This window comes from Panthera uncia (genome assembly GCF_023721935.1).
Source record: "Panthera uncia isolate 11264 chromosome C1 unlocalized genomic scaffold, Puncia_PCG_1.0 HiC_scaffold_3, whole genome shotgun sequence".
Lineage (NCBI taxonomy): Eukaryota > Metazoa > Chordata > Mammalia > Carnivora > Felidae > Panthera > Panthera uncia.
In genome coordinates, this window is record NW_026057584.1 from 33,334,887 (window position 1) to 33,352,829 (window position 17,943).

Sequence of the window (17,943 nt, forward strand, 5' to 3'; positions counted from 1 at the left end):
AAACAAAGACTGCCCAGAGGGCACTTGTTGGGATAAGCACTAAGTGATATATTTAAATGATGAACCACTAACTTCTACTCCTGAAAACATTCTCACACTATATGTTACACTAACTTGGATTTAAATAAAATTAAAAAACTAAAAATAAACTGTTTCTCTAATAAAAAAAAAAAAAAAAGACTGTTCTTTGGTGTTCTGTATCTTGGTTTATACCCATGGACATTTTATTTTTGGTCTTGTTTTCTTGTTATTCCCCCATTCTTTACTATAAAATTACTTTGTATTATCCTTTTAAAATTGTCACTTTAGAAAAAAATTGCATCTATGATAATTACTTTGTTGATCCATTCAGAACTCTGAAGTAAATAAAGTTTAGGAACACAATTTTTTCTTTCTGAAGAGATACAGAAAAGTTGTGCTCACTTAATTTAAAAATTCTGAACACAAAACACAGCTTTATTTAAATAAATACAGAGGCGGAAAAATAGGAGAAAGAGTCCAAAAAGGAAAAAAGAAACATTAGTGTGAGGCTCTCAAATTGGTCCATCTACATGATCTCCCAAAAGGCTAAGTTTCAAATTAACAAGTCACAACTCTCACTTCTCAGCTTTAATTATCAAAGCAATAACCATCAAATGCTAGATAGAATAAAGGGCCAAGGCTGTCTACCTAAAATACAGAGATCACAGAACTGCCTCAAAATACAAAGAAAATATTTTTATTTGTATAACAAAGACTCTAAGAAATGATAACATAATCAAATTATCAGAATTGGTGTCAAGACACAAATAGGTTTGGAAAGCTATAGATGATCAATCACTTTGTTTCATCCAACGTTCTCTCAATTGGAGAGCATCTCTGATATATTCCTGACTGAAGTGTGATGTATCCAGGTGATTCAAAGATGGTTCCCTTCAATTAGTCCTCATTATCTCTCTTTTTTTTCTTTTTCTTCTTTTTCTCTGGACTCTGAAAATAACCAACAAGAAGGCTTTTGAAAGAGCTGTAAATGTATGGGTAACAATAACTTTTCCTATAAGAACAAAGGAGATCTATTTTCCTTAAAAATAAATTTGGGTTAAAGATTAAAACCTAAAAATATAAAAACCACCTCTATGAAAGTGATCTTTAGCAAAAATATAAAAACAAAAAACCCAAAAAATATAAAAACCAAAAGTGATCTGCAGCAAATCATATTCTTTCTTTCTCAAGGCAAACCTATTTTGCAATAAGATTCTACGTTTAGGAAATGGCTCTTTGTAAAAATATCATTTTTATTTTTACTATTTCATCATTGAAAACCGTAACTGCTTGCTCATTTCTGATAAAGAGAATAGAATAAAATACAGAGACCCTGTCCATACCAACAAAATGTTGGCAATTAAAAACAAACATACAGGAATTGCTGTGCTAGTGCACGGTTCTTCCTCCGAAAGTGGTTCCTCCTTAATATGTTTCTTTTTGTCCTTTTTCTTCTTCTTCTTCACAGATGTCTCCTGTTCTTCCACCACTAGTACTCCTTCTTCCTCTTCTTCCTCTTCTTCGGCTGCTACTGTTGTGGTTTCTTCAACTGAATGGGTAAGTATAAAGACACAACAATTAACATTGTGTCAGACCTCACTTCCCCCACCCCAAACTTTTAGAATCTCACTTTTTTCCCCCATCATTCTGGTTAACTAGCCAATGTTTATTATAAAATTCTATAAGTGGAAAGGTCCTTGGAACTCCTGTCTAGTCCATTAACTCTAACTTAAATGATATAAAGCTCAAAGAAATTTCTCATGAGATCAGGTAGCTATGTATAGAAATTAGGAATAAAACACATTGAAACTTTTTTTGCAAACTGTCAATTATATTAGAAATGATTAAGAGTTTATGCTCCAGAGTTAGGACACTTGGGTTTATTCAACCTGGTGGGACCTGGAGAGTAAGTCATTTGACTTCTGTAAACTCATATTACTCATCTGTAAAATTTAGTGATGTCTACCTCACTGGATGATAACTAGGACTCAATGAGATAACATATAATACTTGGGGCATTAGAATGAGGACTCAATAGGTAGCTATCATTAGAAACTCATTCACCTTTAAGGGAAAAAAACAGGTCATTCACCAAAAATTCATTTAGCACCTACTAAATACCAGGTTGTATTCTACGATTTGAGATACAACAAGGCATAAAACAGACAAACTCCTTGTCCTTATATATCTTTTATTTTAGTAGAGAAAAAACCCAAAATGATACAACTATACAATATTTTACACAGTAATCAGTGCTAAAGGTAAAAATAAAGCAGGAAGGGGAACATTGAAGAAGACAATGCGTATGGATAGTTTAGACAGGGCAGTCAGACAAACACCTGGAAGAAGCAAGGGAGTGAGTGAATGATGGAAAAATATTATCCTGAGGAAAATTTTTCCAGGTATAGAGAATAGCAAATGCTAAGGTTATTTTGGGAGAGAAGGGGAGTTGGCAGGTTTAAGGAATAAGGAGGAGGTCAGTGTGGCTGCAGCAGAGTGAGCAAGGAGTAGGACTGAATCAGAGCTAATGGGTGTCACGGTGGCTGCTACATTAAGAACAGCAGTGGTGGATATGACAAGTGGTTAGACTCTGGATATATATATATATTTTAATGTTTATTTATTTCTGAGACAGAGCATGAGTGGGGGAGGGGCAGAGAGAGAGAGGCAGACACAGAATCCGAAGCAGGCTCCAGGCTCTGAGCTGTCAGCACAGAGCCCGATGCAGGGCTTGAACTCACAGACAGCGAGATAATGACCTGAGCTGAAGTCGGACGCTCAACCGACTGAGCCACCCAGGCGCCCCTTTACATTTTTTTTTTTAACGTTTATTTATTATTGAGAGACAGAGAGACATAGAGCTTGAACAGGGGAGGGGTAGAGAGAGGGGGAGACACAGAATCTGAAGTAGGCTCCAGGCTCTGAGCTGTCAGCACAGAGCCCGACGCAGGGCTCGAACTCACAAACCGTGAGATCATGACCTGAGCTGAAGTCAGACAGCTAACCGACTGAGCCACCCAGGTGCCCCTGGATATATTTTCAAAGTAGAACTGAATTGAAAGGATTTGTTGCCAAAATAGGGGTGTGTGGCTGTCGACGGAGCATGCAACTCTTGATCTCGGGGTTTTAAGTATGAGCGCCATACTGGGTGTAGAGATTACTCAAAAATATAAGTTCTAAAAAAAAAAAAAAAAGGATTTGTTGCCAGAGTAGGTTTTCGAAGAGTGAAAGTTAAAGGCCAAAGCAACCAGAATTGCTATTTATAAGAAAAATAAATTGGAGAGCAACAGACTGAGAGTAACAAGGATCCACGAAAGTTCAAGTTTAAAAAGCTTACTGGATGGATATATAAGTGAAGATACAATCCTGGAGTCTGGTGTTTCAAATGCTAATTAAGGGACCTAGGGATCACCTTACTGTTCAATAAGTAAACAGAAGTGTAGAAGCTGAATAACTTGTTTATGTTCTCTTCAGCTAGGGTAGGAATTCCCATTTGCTGATAGTATACTTTTGACCACTAAGCTATTTAGAAACCAAAAATTAAATCAGTCATTATTTTAATGCATGATACTCTTGTTGGACTAGTCTGTAGGCATTCAACACAAGTACTGCTAGTAAACAGAATTACTGTCTTATCAACTTTGCGAGACAGCCTAGTTCACTGGAGAGCACCTATTAAATATTACTGTAACGGCAGGCTACCCAATGTTATTACTATAGTCCGTTCTATGTAACAGAAACAATGAAGAAAACCACTGCTGTAAATTCTACCCTTAACTATATAACAAAAATACTTGAATAACGTAGAAACCATAAGCATTTTTTTATGTTTTAAGCTATTCTCAAAATAGCTCACATGGTAGTTAACTAAAGTTTGGTACACTTAGCATAATACAGGATTCCACATATTGAAAGAAATGCTTCTCACATTCCTCTATGAAGTCTGATATATCTAACAGTACCTGAACTATTCCCAGAGAACATGGCAGCTTATTAAAACACCATTAGCTTTCAATATGGGTGATTTTACAATAAAGTTCAGTGGCATGTACTTTCCCAAGATTTCTGAAGTCTGTCTGTCTTAAAAAATAATATAGGGATGCCCGGGTGGCTCAGTCGGTAAGCGTCCAATTTCGGCTCAGGTCATGATCTCATGGTCCGTGGGTTTGAGTTCTGTGTTGAGCTGTGCTGACAGCTCAAGAGCCTAGAGCCTGCTTCAGATTCTGTGTCTCCCTGTCACTCTGCCCCTTCCCCACTCACATGTGCGCTCTCTCTCAAAAATAAATAAACATTAAAAAAAATATATATATAAAGAACATTCAAAAAATTTAAACTGACCTTTAATTTTAACCTTGGCTTTTTTTGCCTTCTTTTCAATAATTTCATCCTCTTTATCTACCTGTTCTATCTTGCGTTTCTTAGAACAGGTTGGGAGTGTGGAGTCACCAGAAGGATCATATGTCTTCACTTCACTGAAAGAGCCAAATTATAGAAAATTTCTACAAATACTTGTATGAAATAATTCTAAACAGATTTAAAGGAAATACTAGTAGATAATACTTACATAAGCATACAATGCTGTTTTACTTTAGTGGCTGTGGGGCAGTTTATGAAAACTAATAGTTCCCAAAAGGTAAAGAGGTTTTACTATTTTCCAAGCAGATCAATCAGACTTCAAGAGAAGTGGGGAACTAAAATGAATTTTGGTTTAGTAATCAATGTAGTGACTATGGTACAGAAAAACATTCAATCAGTATGGGGAAAGATGGAAAAAAAATCTCTTTATACCAAATGACTTCTAGAAAGTAAAAATTGAAGCAATTCAAGTTTTAGAACATAGGGCAATTCAATGAAAACAACAACAACAAAACAGAAAACCCACAAAAAACCTAATCAAGTTAATACAAAAGACTTCATCACAAAATCCCAAAAGGTAGAACAAGCAGGGATACATATGGATAAACATTCCCTAAATAAGGCAACATTTGCTTTCGCTCTAATGTAGCAGAAAGAAAAAACTGAAGTACTAAGTGCCTAAGAACTAAACCTCATAATTGGTGCTTTAAGACCATGTGTTTAAAGTCCTAAGATCATGTGTTTAAAGTCCCATGGTATGGGAATATTAAAAAATTGTTCAAAACAAGCTAACGAATGTTTCATTTTTTAAATTGTAGACTTGTGGCTGTTTAATTTTTATAGATTAAAAACATTTAGAATTTAAAGAACAAAGATCCACACTTATCAACTAAACACATCAAATTAGACCTTGAACAGAAAAAAGGAAAACAATTTTTCTAAATGTGTACACTTACAGACATATGAATACATATGGTAAGATGTTATGGTATTTTGTTCTCCTTGCCCACTTAGAGTTTAAAATTTTACTATTAAAATTCTTAGAAGGGTTACAAGAGTCCTAATGGAATTTATGGGTTAATGACGAGAAACATTTTAAAGGCTCCTGATACATACCGTCAAACTGCTTCCCAGAAAAGTTGTACCATTCTCTACTTCCATCATCACAACCTTACCAGTGTTGAACACTACCTCAAATAACAAGCAAAATACCTCTCCCTACACGTATCTTTTGTTAATTTCATGGTGGTCTGAATACTTTACTATGCCTCTTAGCTAGTTTTAGACTTTTCTGTCTTTACATCTGAAAATGAACAAGTTAAATATTAAGAAGAAAAAAAGCCAAGGGGTGCCTGGCTGATCAGTTGAAGGAGTATGCAAATCTGGATCTCACAGTCTTGAGTATGAGCCCACGTTGGGTATAGAAAGCCAAAACAAGTATGCTATATGTGTACTTAGTACAACAATGTAAAAATATGTATATGATTAAAAATTGGGGGGTGACTGGGTGGCTCAGTTAAGCAATCGACTCTTGATTTCGGCTCAGGTCATCATCGCACAGGTTCACGGGATTGAGCCCTGCATTGGGCAGCATGGAACCTGCTTGGGATTCTCTCTCCCTCTCCCCCTTCCCAACTCTCTCTCTCAAGAATAATATAAAGTTAAAAAAAAAAAAGTAAATATGGAAAACTGTAAGGAGCAAAGAAACAATTAGAGACATTGAGGTGTTTACATTTATAATAAAAAAGTGCTGTCAAAAATTATAATTTAAATAAGCAGAAACTGTTCATCCATCCTCCCCCAAACGTACTCACCTTTTATGTTCGTATTTTTCTGTTTTTGCTAATGCTTTTCCTGTTCCACTTATTTTCCTTATCTAAGAAAAGATATCAATTTTTGGTAAATATAAGGGAAATTGTTAACAGTAGAAACAAAAAATGTTGTTAGGTATGCTGAAATGTTTCATAAATAAAGGTGCTTAGGTGAAATAATTAAGTACATACACTTGAAGTTTATTAATTTTTGATAGCTAACACTTCTGCAATAATAGGCAGGATGTGGTTCTTACCCCTCTATCTTCCAAGGACCTCAACCTGGCCTCTAATTTGGCTCTGTTCTCAATTCCCATTGCAGAACTGGAATCTTCACCAAAAGCATCATACCGGATAGCCAAAACAGTTTTGGCTGCCAGCATTCGAGAAATCTAAAAGAGAACTTGAAGTTAGAGGCATTCAAACTATATTCCAAGTTGAGATATAAAAATCCTCAGTTATCTATGAGAAAACTAGAGCAAGTCATGAACTCAATCATTCACTCTAGGATTTTTCCAAATCAGGAATTACAAAAGTATTATAAAATCATACAACTCAAGAAACCTATCTTATATCTGAATCTCTGCCACAATATAATGGATAACTGGTTATATACACAACTACATTCGTTTTGGTGGAAAAAAGTATCTTGTAGTTCATATCTAAAATGAGCTCAAGCTGGAGAGGATGTGGAGAAACGGGAACACTCTTGCACTGTTGGTGGGAATGCAAACTGATGCAGCCACTCTGGAAAACAGTGTGGAGGTTCCTCAAAAAATTAAAAATAGATCTACCCTATGACCCAGCAATAGCGCTGCTAGGAATTTACCCAAGGGATACAGGAGTGCTGATGCACAGGGGCACTTGTACCCCAATGTTTATAGCAGCACTTTCAACAACAGCCAAATTATGGAAAGAGCCTAAATGTCCATCTACACCAACTGATGAATGGATAAAGAAGATGTGGTTTATATATACAATGGAATACTACTTGGCAATGAAAAAGAATGAAATCTGGCCATTTGTAGCAATGTGGATGGAACTGGAGAGTGTTATGCTAAGTGAAATAAGTCAGGCAGAGAAAGATAGATACCGTATGTTTTCACTCATATGTGGATCCTGAGAAACTCAACAGAAGACCAGGGAGGGGTGGGGATAGGGGGAAAAAAAGTTAGAGAGGGAAGGAGACAAACCATAAGAGACTCTTAAATACTGAGAACTGAGGGTTGATGGGGTGTGGGGGAGAGGGGAAAGTGGGTGATGGGCATTGAGGAGGGCACTTGTTGGGATGAGCGCTGGGTGTTGTATGGAAACCAATTTGACAGTAAATCACATATATAAAAAATAAGACAAAAAAATAAAATGAGCTCAAACTGCTCTTCTAATGTCTTCTTTTAATTTCTACTCAGTGACCTTAGTTCTATATCAAGAGGTCATCCAGAAAACGCGTAGCCCCCTTTTTAGGCTAATTAACACTTTACCAACCTCCTTCTTCTATCTGCTCTGAATTTTATAAAATTTCAGTTTCTATTAAATTACGTATCCTACCAAAAACCTTGAAAGTACTTAGTTGGTTTAATATTCAGCTTTCTCATCTGTAAAACCTTTCTCATAGGTAGTTTTTTTGGTTTTTTTTTTTGTTTTTTTTTTTTTTAAAGTAAACTCTACACCCAACAAGGGGCTTGGAACTCATGGCCCCACAATCAAGAGGTCCATGCTCTACTGACTAAGTCAGCCAGGAGCCCTGAGTACACTTTCAGTGCATAGAAGTGCTTTTTAAAAAGCTCAAGAATTCACCATTCTCTATTTAATGAAAAGAAATAGTAGAAAGATTTATTGCATATTACAGAGTAGGATATGGGTTATTTAGAGGAAAAAAAAGAAAAACGACCCACCTCAGGAGAACTGTAACTCACCTTTCCTTTGTGTTTGGGACTTGTTTGGCCTACAAGTGAAGCATGATAAATGAGTCCATACTTTGGAGTATCTCGTCTAGACTTGAGGGCTCTGAAGAGTGCCTTTTCTGCTCCAAGAATCTGAACTGTAGAAGCTGCGTGTTTGGCCAAATTCAAAAGAGAACCTTCAAAAGAAAAGAGGTAGTTACAAGGAATGCAATTCCAAGTATTTGAAAGTTCCATGTATTAAACACAAGACATATAGTCTAAGTATTTACAGCCACTACAGTAAATAAAAATAATTCAGATTCTATATAGTCTGGGATTCCCTAAAAAGCTTCAGCATTTGTGATTCATCCATGTAGCACCATGGGCAGAAGTTTGTAATGAATGCTTATGGTAACTGAAGGTTAAGACTATAAGTTCAATTATACTTATTTGCCTGAGAGATGGTATTACTATTCCACATTCCATGTGGATGGATGGATAGTTTTGGGGATGATTTTGGACATCAAATATTCTACTTTTAGAGATGAAAAAAATATACAAATAAATGGAAACTCTCAGGACATCTCAGTAGTAGAACTATGTGATAATCTTCTCACATGTTACCTCTGTTGTTTAAGATATGGAGATGGAGATACACTTATATAAGTATAATCGGGTACTAAAAGGTGCTAGTTTGTTAAATTTATTACACAGGTTTTGTAAGAACACACCCCCAACATTAATGCTCAACCACACAATACATATTTAAAATTAAAAACGTACTTCTGTTAATCCCTATATCTCTTACAACAAAAGGTTAGCTAAGCCTATGAAATTTCATATGTAGACAACAAAACCTGCCAGATGATCCCAACCTTGCAGCTGAAGGTATCTGAATGGCATATTTGTCTATTTAATGATGCAGTTACAGGAGCTATTCTAGTTTAGACATGGTGACAGATGATATGTTAAGATCTTCTGTGATGGATTATACTCCAATAATGTAACGAGCTAGTAATTCACTCTATTTGCAACTATTCAATTTTATAGTATTTTGTAGCATACCTTCTTTGTAAAATCACTATATACATGTTTGAAGTTTTATGATAGATTATATATTAAAAATATTTTGCACGTCAAATATATTAAAATAGCGTATTTTAAAATAGCATATTTAATAGTGAACCAAATTCTCAATCAAGCATATATATATCAACCCTTGTGATAACTATTCCTATTTTAATCTGATGAGTTTTTAGTATCAGGAAATATTAACTGATTTCATCCTCCTGCACTTCATCTGAGTATTCTAAATAATGGTAACAAACTTCTGAAAATGGACCATAAGTGTCTCAGAAGAGGTAGTGACTAAAGATGCCTTCATTATCCAAAAGGAAATCAGGCATACAAATTAGAATCATCATTGAACACTTACTTGGTCCTTGGTTCTCCCCAATATACTATCTACTTCTATTTTTTAACCAAAAATTTCTAATAAATGTAATTTGAAGAGTAAAAAATAATCCTAGTAGAAAATAACTCTAAATATTCCTATTTACCAGTCACATTAAAATCATCACCTGCATGAGCAATGAGCCGTGCTCCCACTAATTCCCCAACCATGACTGTAACATTCGGTGCAATGGCCATCATTCGATTTTGTAGATATTCATAGAGCTGGGTTCTATACTCTGAGATTTCAATTACCTAGTATAAAGAACAAAGTGGATATGTCATAAATGATGTGAGTAAAAATTATATAAAAACCACCATCTGAAACATTACAGTCCTTCCTAAATTATCACAGAACAGCTGTGCAATCCTGGGAAAATGAACCACTCCTTACTTCAGTTTCTCATTTTAATACATATTTTATGAGATAATAAATGTAAACAACCTAATACGCTGCCTAAAAATGTTAGTCAACTATTTATTTGGTTAAGTGCTCAGCTTTGCCTCAGGTCATGATCTCACAGTTTGGGAGTTCAAGCCCTGCATCGGGCTCTGCGCTGACAGAGCAAAGCCTGCTTCAGATCCTCTGTCCCCCTCTCTTTCTGCCTCTTCCCTGTTCATGCTCTCTCTCAAAAACAAACATTAAAAACAAAAACAAAAACAAAAACAAACAAAAACTCCAAGGGCTAGACATTGTGTCATCCTCTTTGGTACTTTTTTTTTGTTTTGTTTTTAAAGACTTTGTTTTTAAGTAATCTCTGTACCCAACATGGGGCTAGACTTTAAACCCTGAGATTAAAAGTCACATGCTCTATCAACTAAGCCAGCCAAGTGCCCTTCTTTGTGATTCTTGTTTAACTATCTCCAAATGGGCAAAAAGGGGCTCCAGGCTACAAACACAGAGGCTGGAATTAAATAATTTAAACTGTAATTCTGTCTTCTTAATGGATTTATAATTCATTATCCAGACAATGCTAACAATACAGATAAATTAGTGTTCTATTAACTTTACTTCAGTATTATTTTCCCCACTAAGTATATAAATCAAGATGGCATCAGATGAGGTAGTGACTGAACACCCTCATATTTGTCAGGTGATTAGTAAATTTAAAAATCATCATTGCCATCAGAAAATTATTACATAGCTGGTTCCAACACAACTAGTTTCTCCATGTATAGTTTACCTGAGTGCAGAGATGTAGAATATTGCAAATATCTTCTTCTGAAACCTCTGTTCCCATTGATATTTCTGCAGCTGCTTTCACTTCTGCTTCAACTTCCTCTGGCAGTAATTCAGAAAGTTTAGCTGAGGCATAATTCTTCCTGTCGCCTATGGAATGTTTGCAGAGGATGAGGAAGAATCACTCTTGAACAAATTATATAAAACCCAAATAGTAACAAAACAAAACAAAACAAAACAAAAGGTAGAAATAAGCCAATGAAAAGGGTGCCTAAACAAAACAAAAAGCAAACAAGTCTGACCTGGATATTTTTCTTATGTAAAGGCTTAATTTTAGAGCTTAAAATCTCTCCCCACATTTCTCTTCAAAAAAAAAATATGAATTAGATAAAAACAAAATACCCCATGAAATAGGACTGATAATATTGTGACAATTTGTAGCCAAAGTTTCATTAAAGCCAGCGCCATGAATTCTTGCGGTGGTAATATGGTAATATAACATGAACCTGGTAAGTCCTATTTATCAACAATGCCCAAGCCCCTCTACTAATATTACTGTACTATTAATATAGAATATAACAGTAACAGCATAGACAGCGTACTAGTTTTATTATTAATATAATGCACGATATTCGAAGTCTACAGTTATTCGTATTAATGGCAAATTCACTATGAGATATATTCACCTGAAGATGCCATTTTCAGAAAAACCAAATTACAGGGGCATCTGGGTGGCTCAGTCGGTTGAGTACCTGACTCTTGATTTTGGCTCAGGTCATGATCTTACAGTTTGTGTCAGGTCATGATTTTACAGTTTGTGGGTTTGAGCCCTGCACTGGGCTCTGTCCTGTAAGTGTGGAGCCTGCTTGGAATTCTCTCTCATTCCCCATCTCTCTGCCCCTCCCCAGGTTGTGCTCGCTTGTGTTCTCTCTCTCAAAATAAATAAATGAACTTAAAAAAAGAAAAACGAAAGAAAGAAAGAAAGAAAGAAAGAAAGAAAGAAAGAAAGACCAAATTAGAGAACGATGCTCTGTTGTACAGGCCATCAAAATCACAGATAACTGTATCTGAATTCTAACAGACACTAAGATCACTACACTCCCAAACACATAAAAGTCATAAGGAACTCTGGGAAGCTCAAGGAAAAAGCATTACTATAAACTCATGTTTTTGGATGCAAATAATTATTTTCAATGCCTTAAAAGATAAAGTTACTCACCAACTTTCTGTAAACACTTGCAGTATGTCAAATTATCTGAAATAATTTTTCCTAATTCAGGAAAATGCCAGCCATACCATTCTCTACACCGCATAATGTAGTTGTTTAGTTCTTTATCTAGATCATCTAACAAGGCTGCAGGAGATTAAGATGGAAAAGAAAAGAACTTTTAAAAAGGCTTTGAAAAACTGTGGTAAAATATACATAAAATTTACTATTTTAACCATTTTCAAGTGTAGGTTTCAGTGGCATCAAGTACATTCACAATGTTGAGCAACAGTCGCCCACTATCCATTTCTAGAACTCTTTCATCATACCAAATGGAAACTCTGCACCCAATAAATAACACCCCATCCTCTCCTCCTCCTATCTCCTGGTTATCTCTTCTACTTCCATTCTCTATGAACTTTCCTGTTTTAGGTACCTCATAAGTGGAACCACACAATAGTAATGTTTTTTTGTGTGGTTTATTTCTCCTAGCAGGTTTTCAAAACTCATATAACATGTTGTAACATGTATTAGAACTTCATTCCTTCTTAAAGATAAATAATAATCCATTGTGTGTATGTATTCCATTTTGTTTACCCATTCATCTGTTAATGGGTATATGGGTTGTTTCCATCTTTTGGCTATTGTGAATAACGCTACTGTGAACACAGATGTATATATACCTGTGAGTATCTGCTTTCAATTCTTTGGAGTATATACCCAGAAATGCAATTGCCATTTAAAGGGATTTTTAAAACTAGAAACAACAGTTAAGAATCTGATGTTTTCAAAATTCATTTAATGACTTAGGAAAACGACCTATTACAAAGCCAAGTGAAAAAAGCACAATGCAATAGATTCTACTTAGTCATTTACTTCATGGAAAAACACACATCTGTTAACATCACTAGTGTTAATTCACGTTATTTCTACCTAGTTAAATTATGGGTGGTTTTCCTTCTCAATTCTGCATTTTCTAGTTTTCTACTTCATTACTAAAAATTCTAACTGAACTCCTTTCCCTTCCTCAAGTGCTAACATTACAAAAAATACAGTTTTAACAGGAGGAAAAAGTCATGAGGATTAGGCCTCCCATGGATTATACTTACAAATTGCCTGAACAATCATGGTATCCACTTTATCAGCACTGAATTTCAATCTATATCGGGACAAGCTGGGGATAAAAGGGAAAAATAAGAAATTACTGACAGCATCTATGAAAAGAACTAACAGCTTAAAAAATTGTTTAAAACCAATCCCCTCTTCTTGGAGCTGCATTATTTTAATTTTCCCAGCATGAGAAAATCAGTTGAACAAGAATACAATATGCAAAATCAGGGGCGCCTGGGTGTCTCAGTCAGTTTAAGCATCCAACTCTTGGTTTCGGCTCAGATTGTGATCTCATGGTTCCTGGGTTCGAGCCCCAGGTCAGTGCAGAGCCTGTTTGGGATTCTCTCTCTACCCCTGCCCCACTCATGATCTCTCAAAACAAATAAAACAAACAAAATATAATTATGCAAAACCAGGAAATACACATTTAAATTTTTTAATGTTTATTTATTTTTGAGAGAGAGACAGAGAGAGACAGAGAGAGAAAGAGCATGCGCCAACAGAGTGCGTGAGATCATGACCTGAGCCGAAGTCACTTAACAGACTCACTTAACTGAGCTACTCAAGAGCAACGTGGAAATACACATTTAAAAAGAAAATACATCTGTCCTATAACCTATATTTCAGAAACATGAATTAATTTATGACAGACAAAAAGGATGATGCTGTGCAATGCAAGTCATATTGGCTCATACATGATTTTTACAAGGTATCAATGCTTTATACCAGTAGGTAAGTAAAAGTACAGCACTGTTAACACCTGAAAACGGAAAGCCATGGAGGAACAGAATTGTACATAAGGATTTTTTTTAATTTTACTTATATTTATTTATTCTTATGTTTTGTCTCCCTCCCTGTTTTTATATTATTTTTGCTTTCCCTCCCTTATGTTCATGTTTTGTATCTTGAAGTCCTCATAAGAGTGAAGTCATATGTTTGTCTTTCTCTAATTTCATTTAGCTTAATACCCTCTAGTTTCATCCATAGTTGCAAATGACAAGATCTCATTCTTTTTGATTGCGGAGTAAAATTCCATTGTGTGTGTAAACACACACACACACACACATCCATCAATGGACATCTGGGCTCTTTCCATACTTTGGCTATTGTGGATAGAGCTACTATAAACATTGGGGTGCACATGTCCCTTCAAAATAGCACACCTGTATCCCCTGGATAAATACCTAGTAGCACAATTGCTGGGTCATAGGGTAGTTCTATTTTCAATTTTTTAAAAAATCTCCATACTACTTTCCAGAGTGGCTGTACCGGTTTGCATTCCCACCAGCAGTATACAAGGGTTCCTCTTTTTCCACATCCTCACCAACATCTGTTGTTGCCTGAGTTGTTATTGTTAGCCATTCTGACAGGTGTCAGGTGGTATTTCATTGTGGTTTTGATTTGTACTTCCCTGATGATGAGTGATGTTGAGCATGTTTTCACGTGTTGGTTGGCCATCTGGATGTCTTCTTTGGAGAAGTGTCTATTCATGTCTCTTGCCCATTTCTTCACTGGATTATTTGCTTTTTGGGTGTTGAGTTTGATATATTCTTTATAGATTTTGGATACTAACCCTTTATCTGATATATCGTTACAAGTATCTTCTCCCATTCTGTCGGGTGCCTTTTAGTTTTGCGGTTTACTCCGCTGTGCAGAAGCTTTTTATTTTGATGAGGTCCCAATAGTTCATTTTTGCTTTTGTTTCCCTTGCCTCCAGAGACGTGTTCAGCATGAAGTTGCTGTGACCAAGACCGAAGAGGTTTTTGCCTGCTTTCTCTTTGAGGATTTTGATGGCTTCCTGTCTTACATTTAGGTCTTTCATCCATTTTATTTTTGTGTATGGTGTAGGAAAGTGGTCCAGGTTCATTTTTCTGCATGTCGCTGTCCAGTTTTCCCAGCACCACTTGCTGAAGAAACTGTCTTTATTCCATTCGATATTGTTTCGTGCTTTGTCAAAGATTAGCTGGCCATACGTTTGTGTGTCCATTTCTGGGCTCTCTATTCTGTTCCATTGATCTGAGTGTCTGTTTTTGTGTCAGTACCATACTGTCTTGATGATTACAGCTTTGTAATACAGTTTGAAATATGGGATTGTGATGCCTCCAGCTTTGGTTTCCTTTTTCAAGACTGCTTTGGCTATTCGGGGTCTTTTCTGGTTCCATACAAATTTCAGGATTGTTTGTTCTAGCTCTGTGAAGAATGCTGGTGTTATTTTGATAGGATTGCCATAAGGGTTTCTTAATCCTGGCACTGTTAACAATGTGGGCCAGATAATTCTTTGCTGTAGGGGCCTATTCTGTGTAGAGTGGATGTTTAGCAATATCCCTGGCCTCTACCCATTATGTTAGACCTGAACCCGTATGTCACAACCAAAAATATCTCTAGACACTACCAAATTTCCTCTACGGGATATTTAATTGCCCCTGATTGAGAACCACTACTGTTATACAATGCCAACTAATCAAAAGCTTGTATCTTGACTCAGTTTAGCTAGTAATGTTCTTTTAAAAATGCTTATTACATAGGGGTGCCTTGGTGGCTCAGTCAGTTGAGCATCTTGATTCCTGACTTCAGCTCAGGTAGCGATATCACAGTAAGTCCTGAGATACAGCCACTCGCACGCCACGGTAAGTGAAGCTGGCTCCAGATTCTTTCTCCCTCTACCCCGCCCCACAACCTCACACGTGCTTGCTCTCTCGCTCAAAAAAAAATGCTTGTTACAAAGTTCTTCTTGACTTTTATGTTCATCTCTGTAACTCAGTAGCTTTAACCCTTTCATTGATTTATGCTATGTTTTGTTCAAAGGTACAGATCTCCGTTTATAGTATTATTCCTTTTATATAAATTTAACATGTCTTTTTAACTGTATTAACGTATAGAGCTTTTTTTTAAAGTTTATTTTGAGACAGCACTAATGGGGGAGGGGCAGAGAGAGGAGACAGACAGACACAGAATCCGAAGCAGGCTCCAGGCTCCAAGCCATCAGCCCAGAGCCCGACGCTGGGCTTGAACTCATAAAACTGTGAGATCGTGACCTGAGCCAAAAGGACACTTAACCAACTGAGCCAGCCAGGATTACAGGGCTATTTTTGATAGTGCTCTGGTTATAAAGTTGCATAGATTTTGAGTAGTCTATCTTTAATCCTATCTATTCTTCACCGAAAAATCCTGATAGTTTAGTACAATTTCACAATATGCCGAGGTTTTCGGGAAAACATACCACAGTAAAGCAGAAATGCCTGTTCTAATGGACCTCTGGTTAAACATGATAGGACAATGTGCTTCTCTTTGCCTTATTATAAAAATTCAATGAAAATCAGTAAAACAAGCAACATAGATACACAGCAGACCATAGCAGGTAAGAAAGTTCAGGAAGATGAAGACGGAGGGATAGCAAATGATTCAGCAGATATCAGAGAAAAGAAAAAAGAGAAAGCCCAAGTATTGTGGGACCCAATGCTCATAAGACAGAGAATGCTTATGATGAGGACTGCCTGGTTTCCAGCCCTGGCTTTGTCACTTACCAGATAACTGACTTTGGGCATCAGATTCATCTATAAAACGAGGATACTACTACTACTACCTTCCTCATAAAATTATTATGAGAATTAAATTAGTATTTACAATATGGTTAAACCAGTGCAACATAATTGCTTATTAAACAGAAATAAGCGGACTTTGTTTTCCAGTAAATCTCACCTGTGTGCCAATCCAAGACACATAGCTGCCATTTCACGTGGTTCTACTCCAGGGATTAATCCATCCATCTGGGAACGAATTCCTCTCATAAGTTCATTAACAACAGGACTATGGATACAACTGAGATTCAGCTTTTCCTGTAAGAATAAGAATATCTATCTGTATCAATGAAATAGAACTTTTCCTAAAACCATTTAATTATTAAAATAGAACAGATTTAAATATATATTTCTCAGTTTCTTAAAAAGCAGTTTCTAGTGTGTGGGGAGAACACTAAATGCAGATTTAAAGAATTTTTTTTAATATTTATTTTTGAAAAAGAGAGTATGTGAGCAGGGGAAGGGTAGAGAGAGAGGGAGACACAGAATGTGAAGTAGGCTCCAGGCTCTAGCTGTCAGCACAAGGACCAACAGAGGGCTGGAACTCATCAGGCTGGGCTCAAACTCACAGACCGAGAGATCATGACCTGAGCCGAAGTTGGATGCTTAACCAACTAAGTCACCTAGGGCCCCCAGACTTTTTTGACATGGTCCAGTACTATAAATGTACTTTCTCTTCCTTATGATTCTGCTCTTTGTAAAAAATATTTTATTTAAGTAATCTCTATACCCAACATGGGTCTCAAACTCAAAATCCCAAGATCAAGAGTTGCATGCTCCACCTACTGAGCCAGCCAGGCGCTCCCGATTTTCTTAGTAACATTCTTTCCTCTAGCTTACTTTATTGTAAGAATACAGTATCTAATACGTGTTGACATACAGAATATGGGTTAATAAACTATGTATGTCATTGGTAAGACTTCTGATCAACAGTAGGCTTTTAGTAGTAAAATTTTGGCGGAGTCAAAAGTTATACACAGATTTCTGACTGTGTGTGCGTGTGTGTGGGGGGAAGGGTTGGCACCCCAACACCTAAGTTGTTCAAGGGTTTACTATACAATTTTTTTACACACACACCCTCCACACATTAATAAATTTTGTTCTGCACCCATTCATTTCTTTTCACTTTGCATTGTATTTGGTATTCAATTCAATAATTCATTGTATTGTGCTAGTTTATCCAATGCAAATAATGACATGCATGCAAAATTAGATGTATTACATCATGTTTAAGAAACAAATATTTGGTATGTATGAGTGATCTTCAGTGTAAGTTTTTAAAACAGAGAAACTGAAAAGAAAAAAATAAAAATACCCATAATCCCACCATTCAACAATTTCTTCT

General features: G+C 36.2%; 1 protein-coding gene and 2 non-coding genes across 7 annotated transcripts in view; all 3 read right to left on the reverse strand.

The window, feature by feature from the left end:
• Window positions 1-594: 594 nt before the first annotated feature.
• Window positions 595-17,943, reverse strand: part of NOP58 (NOP58 ribonucleoprotein) — a 33,866-nt gene continuing 16,517 nt past the window's right edge. For 4 of the 5 annotated variants that reach the window (XM_049615161.1, XM_049615160.1, XM_049615165.1 and 1 more), the window contains 11 exons: window positions 16,720-16,856; window positions 13,020-13,084; window positions 11,923-12,057; window positions 10,708-10,853; window positions 9,652-9,778; window positions 8,105-8,268; window positions 6,446-6,580; window positions 6,192-6,253; window positions 4,360-4,493; window positions 1,398-1,570; window positions 595-969 (listed from right to left, as the gene is read on the reverse strand). In XM_049615161.1, coding sequence (XP_049471118.1) covers window positions 919-969; window positions 1,398-1,570; window positions 4,360-4,493; window positions 6,192-6,253; window positions 6,446-6,580; window positions 8,105-8,268; window positions 9,652-9,778; window positions 10,708-10,853; window positions 11,923-12,057; window positions 13,020-13,084; window positions 16,720-16,856 — 1,329 coding nt within the window. In that variant the 3' untranslated portion in view covers window positions 595-918. The remainder of the gene's footprint in view (window positions 970-1,397; window positions 1,571-4,359; window positions 4,494-6,191; window positions 6,254-6,445; window positions 6,581-8,104; window positions 8,269-9,651; window positions 9,779-10,707; window positions 10,854-11,922; window positions 12,058-13,019; window positions 13,085-16,719; window positions 16,857-17,943) is intronic. The other variant, XM_049615162.1, reaches the window with a different exon arrangement.
• LOC125912020 (small nucleolar RNA SNORD11) lies at window positions 9,419-9,502 on the reverse strand. The gene has a single exon (XR_007454587.1). It is a non-coding gene; the product is annotated as a small nucleolar RNA SNORD11 (small nucleolar RNA).
• LOC125912021 (small nucleolar RNA SNORD11B) lies at window positions 10,571-10,652 on the reverse strand. The gene has a single exon (XR_007454588.1). It is a non-coding gene; the product is annotated as a small nucleolar RNA SNORD11B (small nucleolar RNA).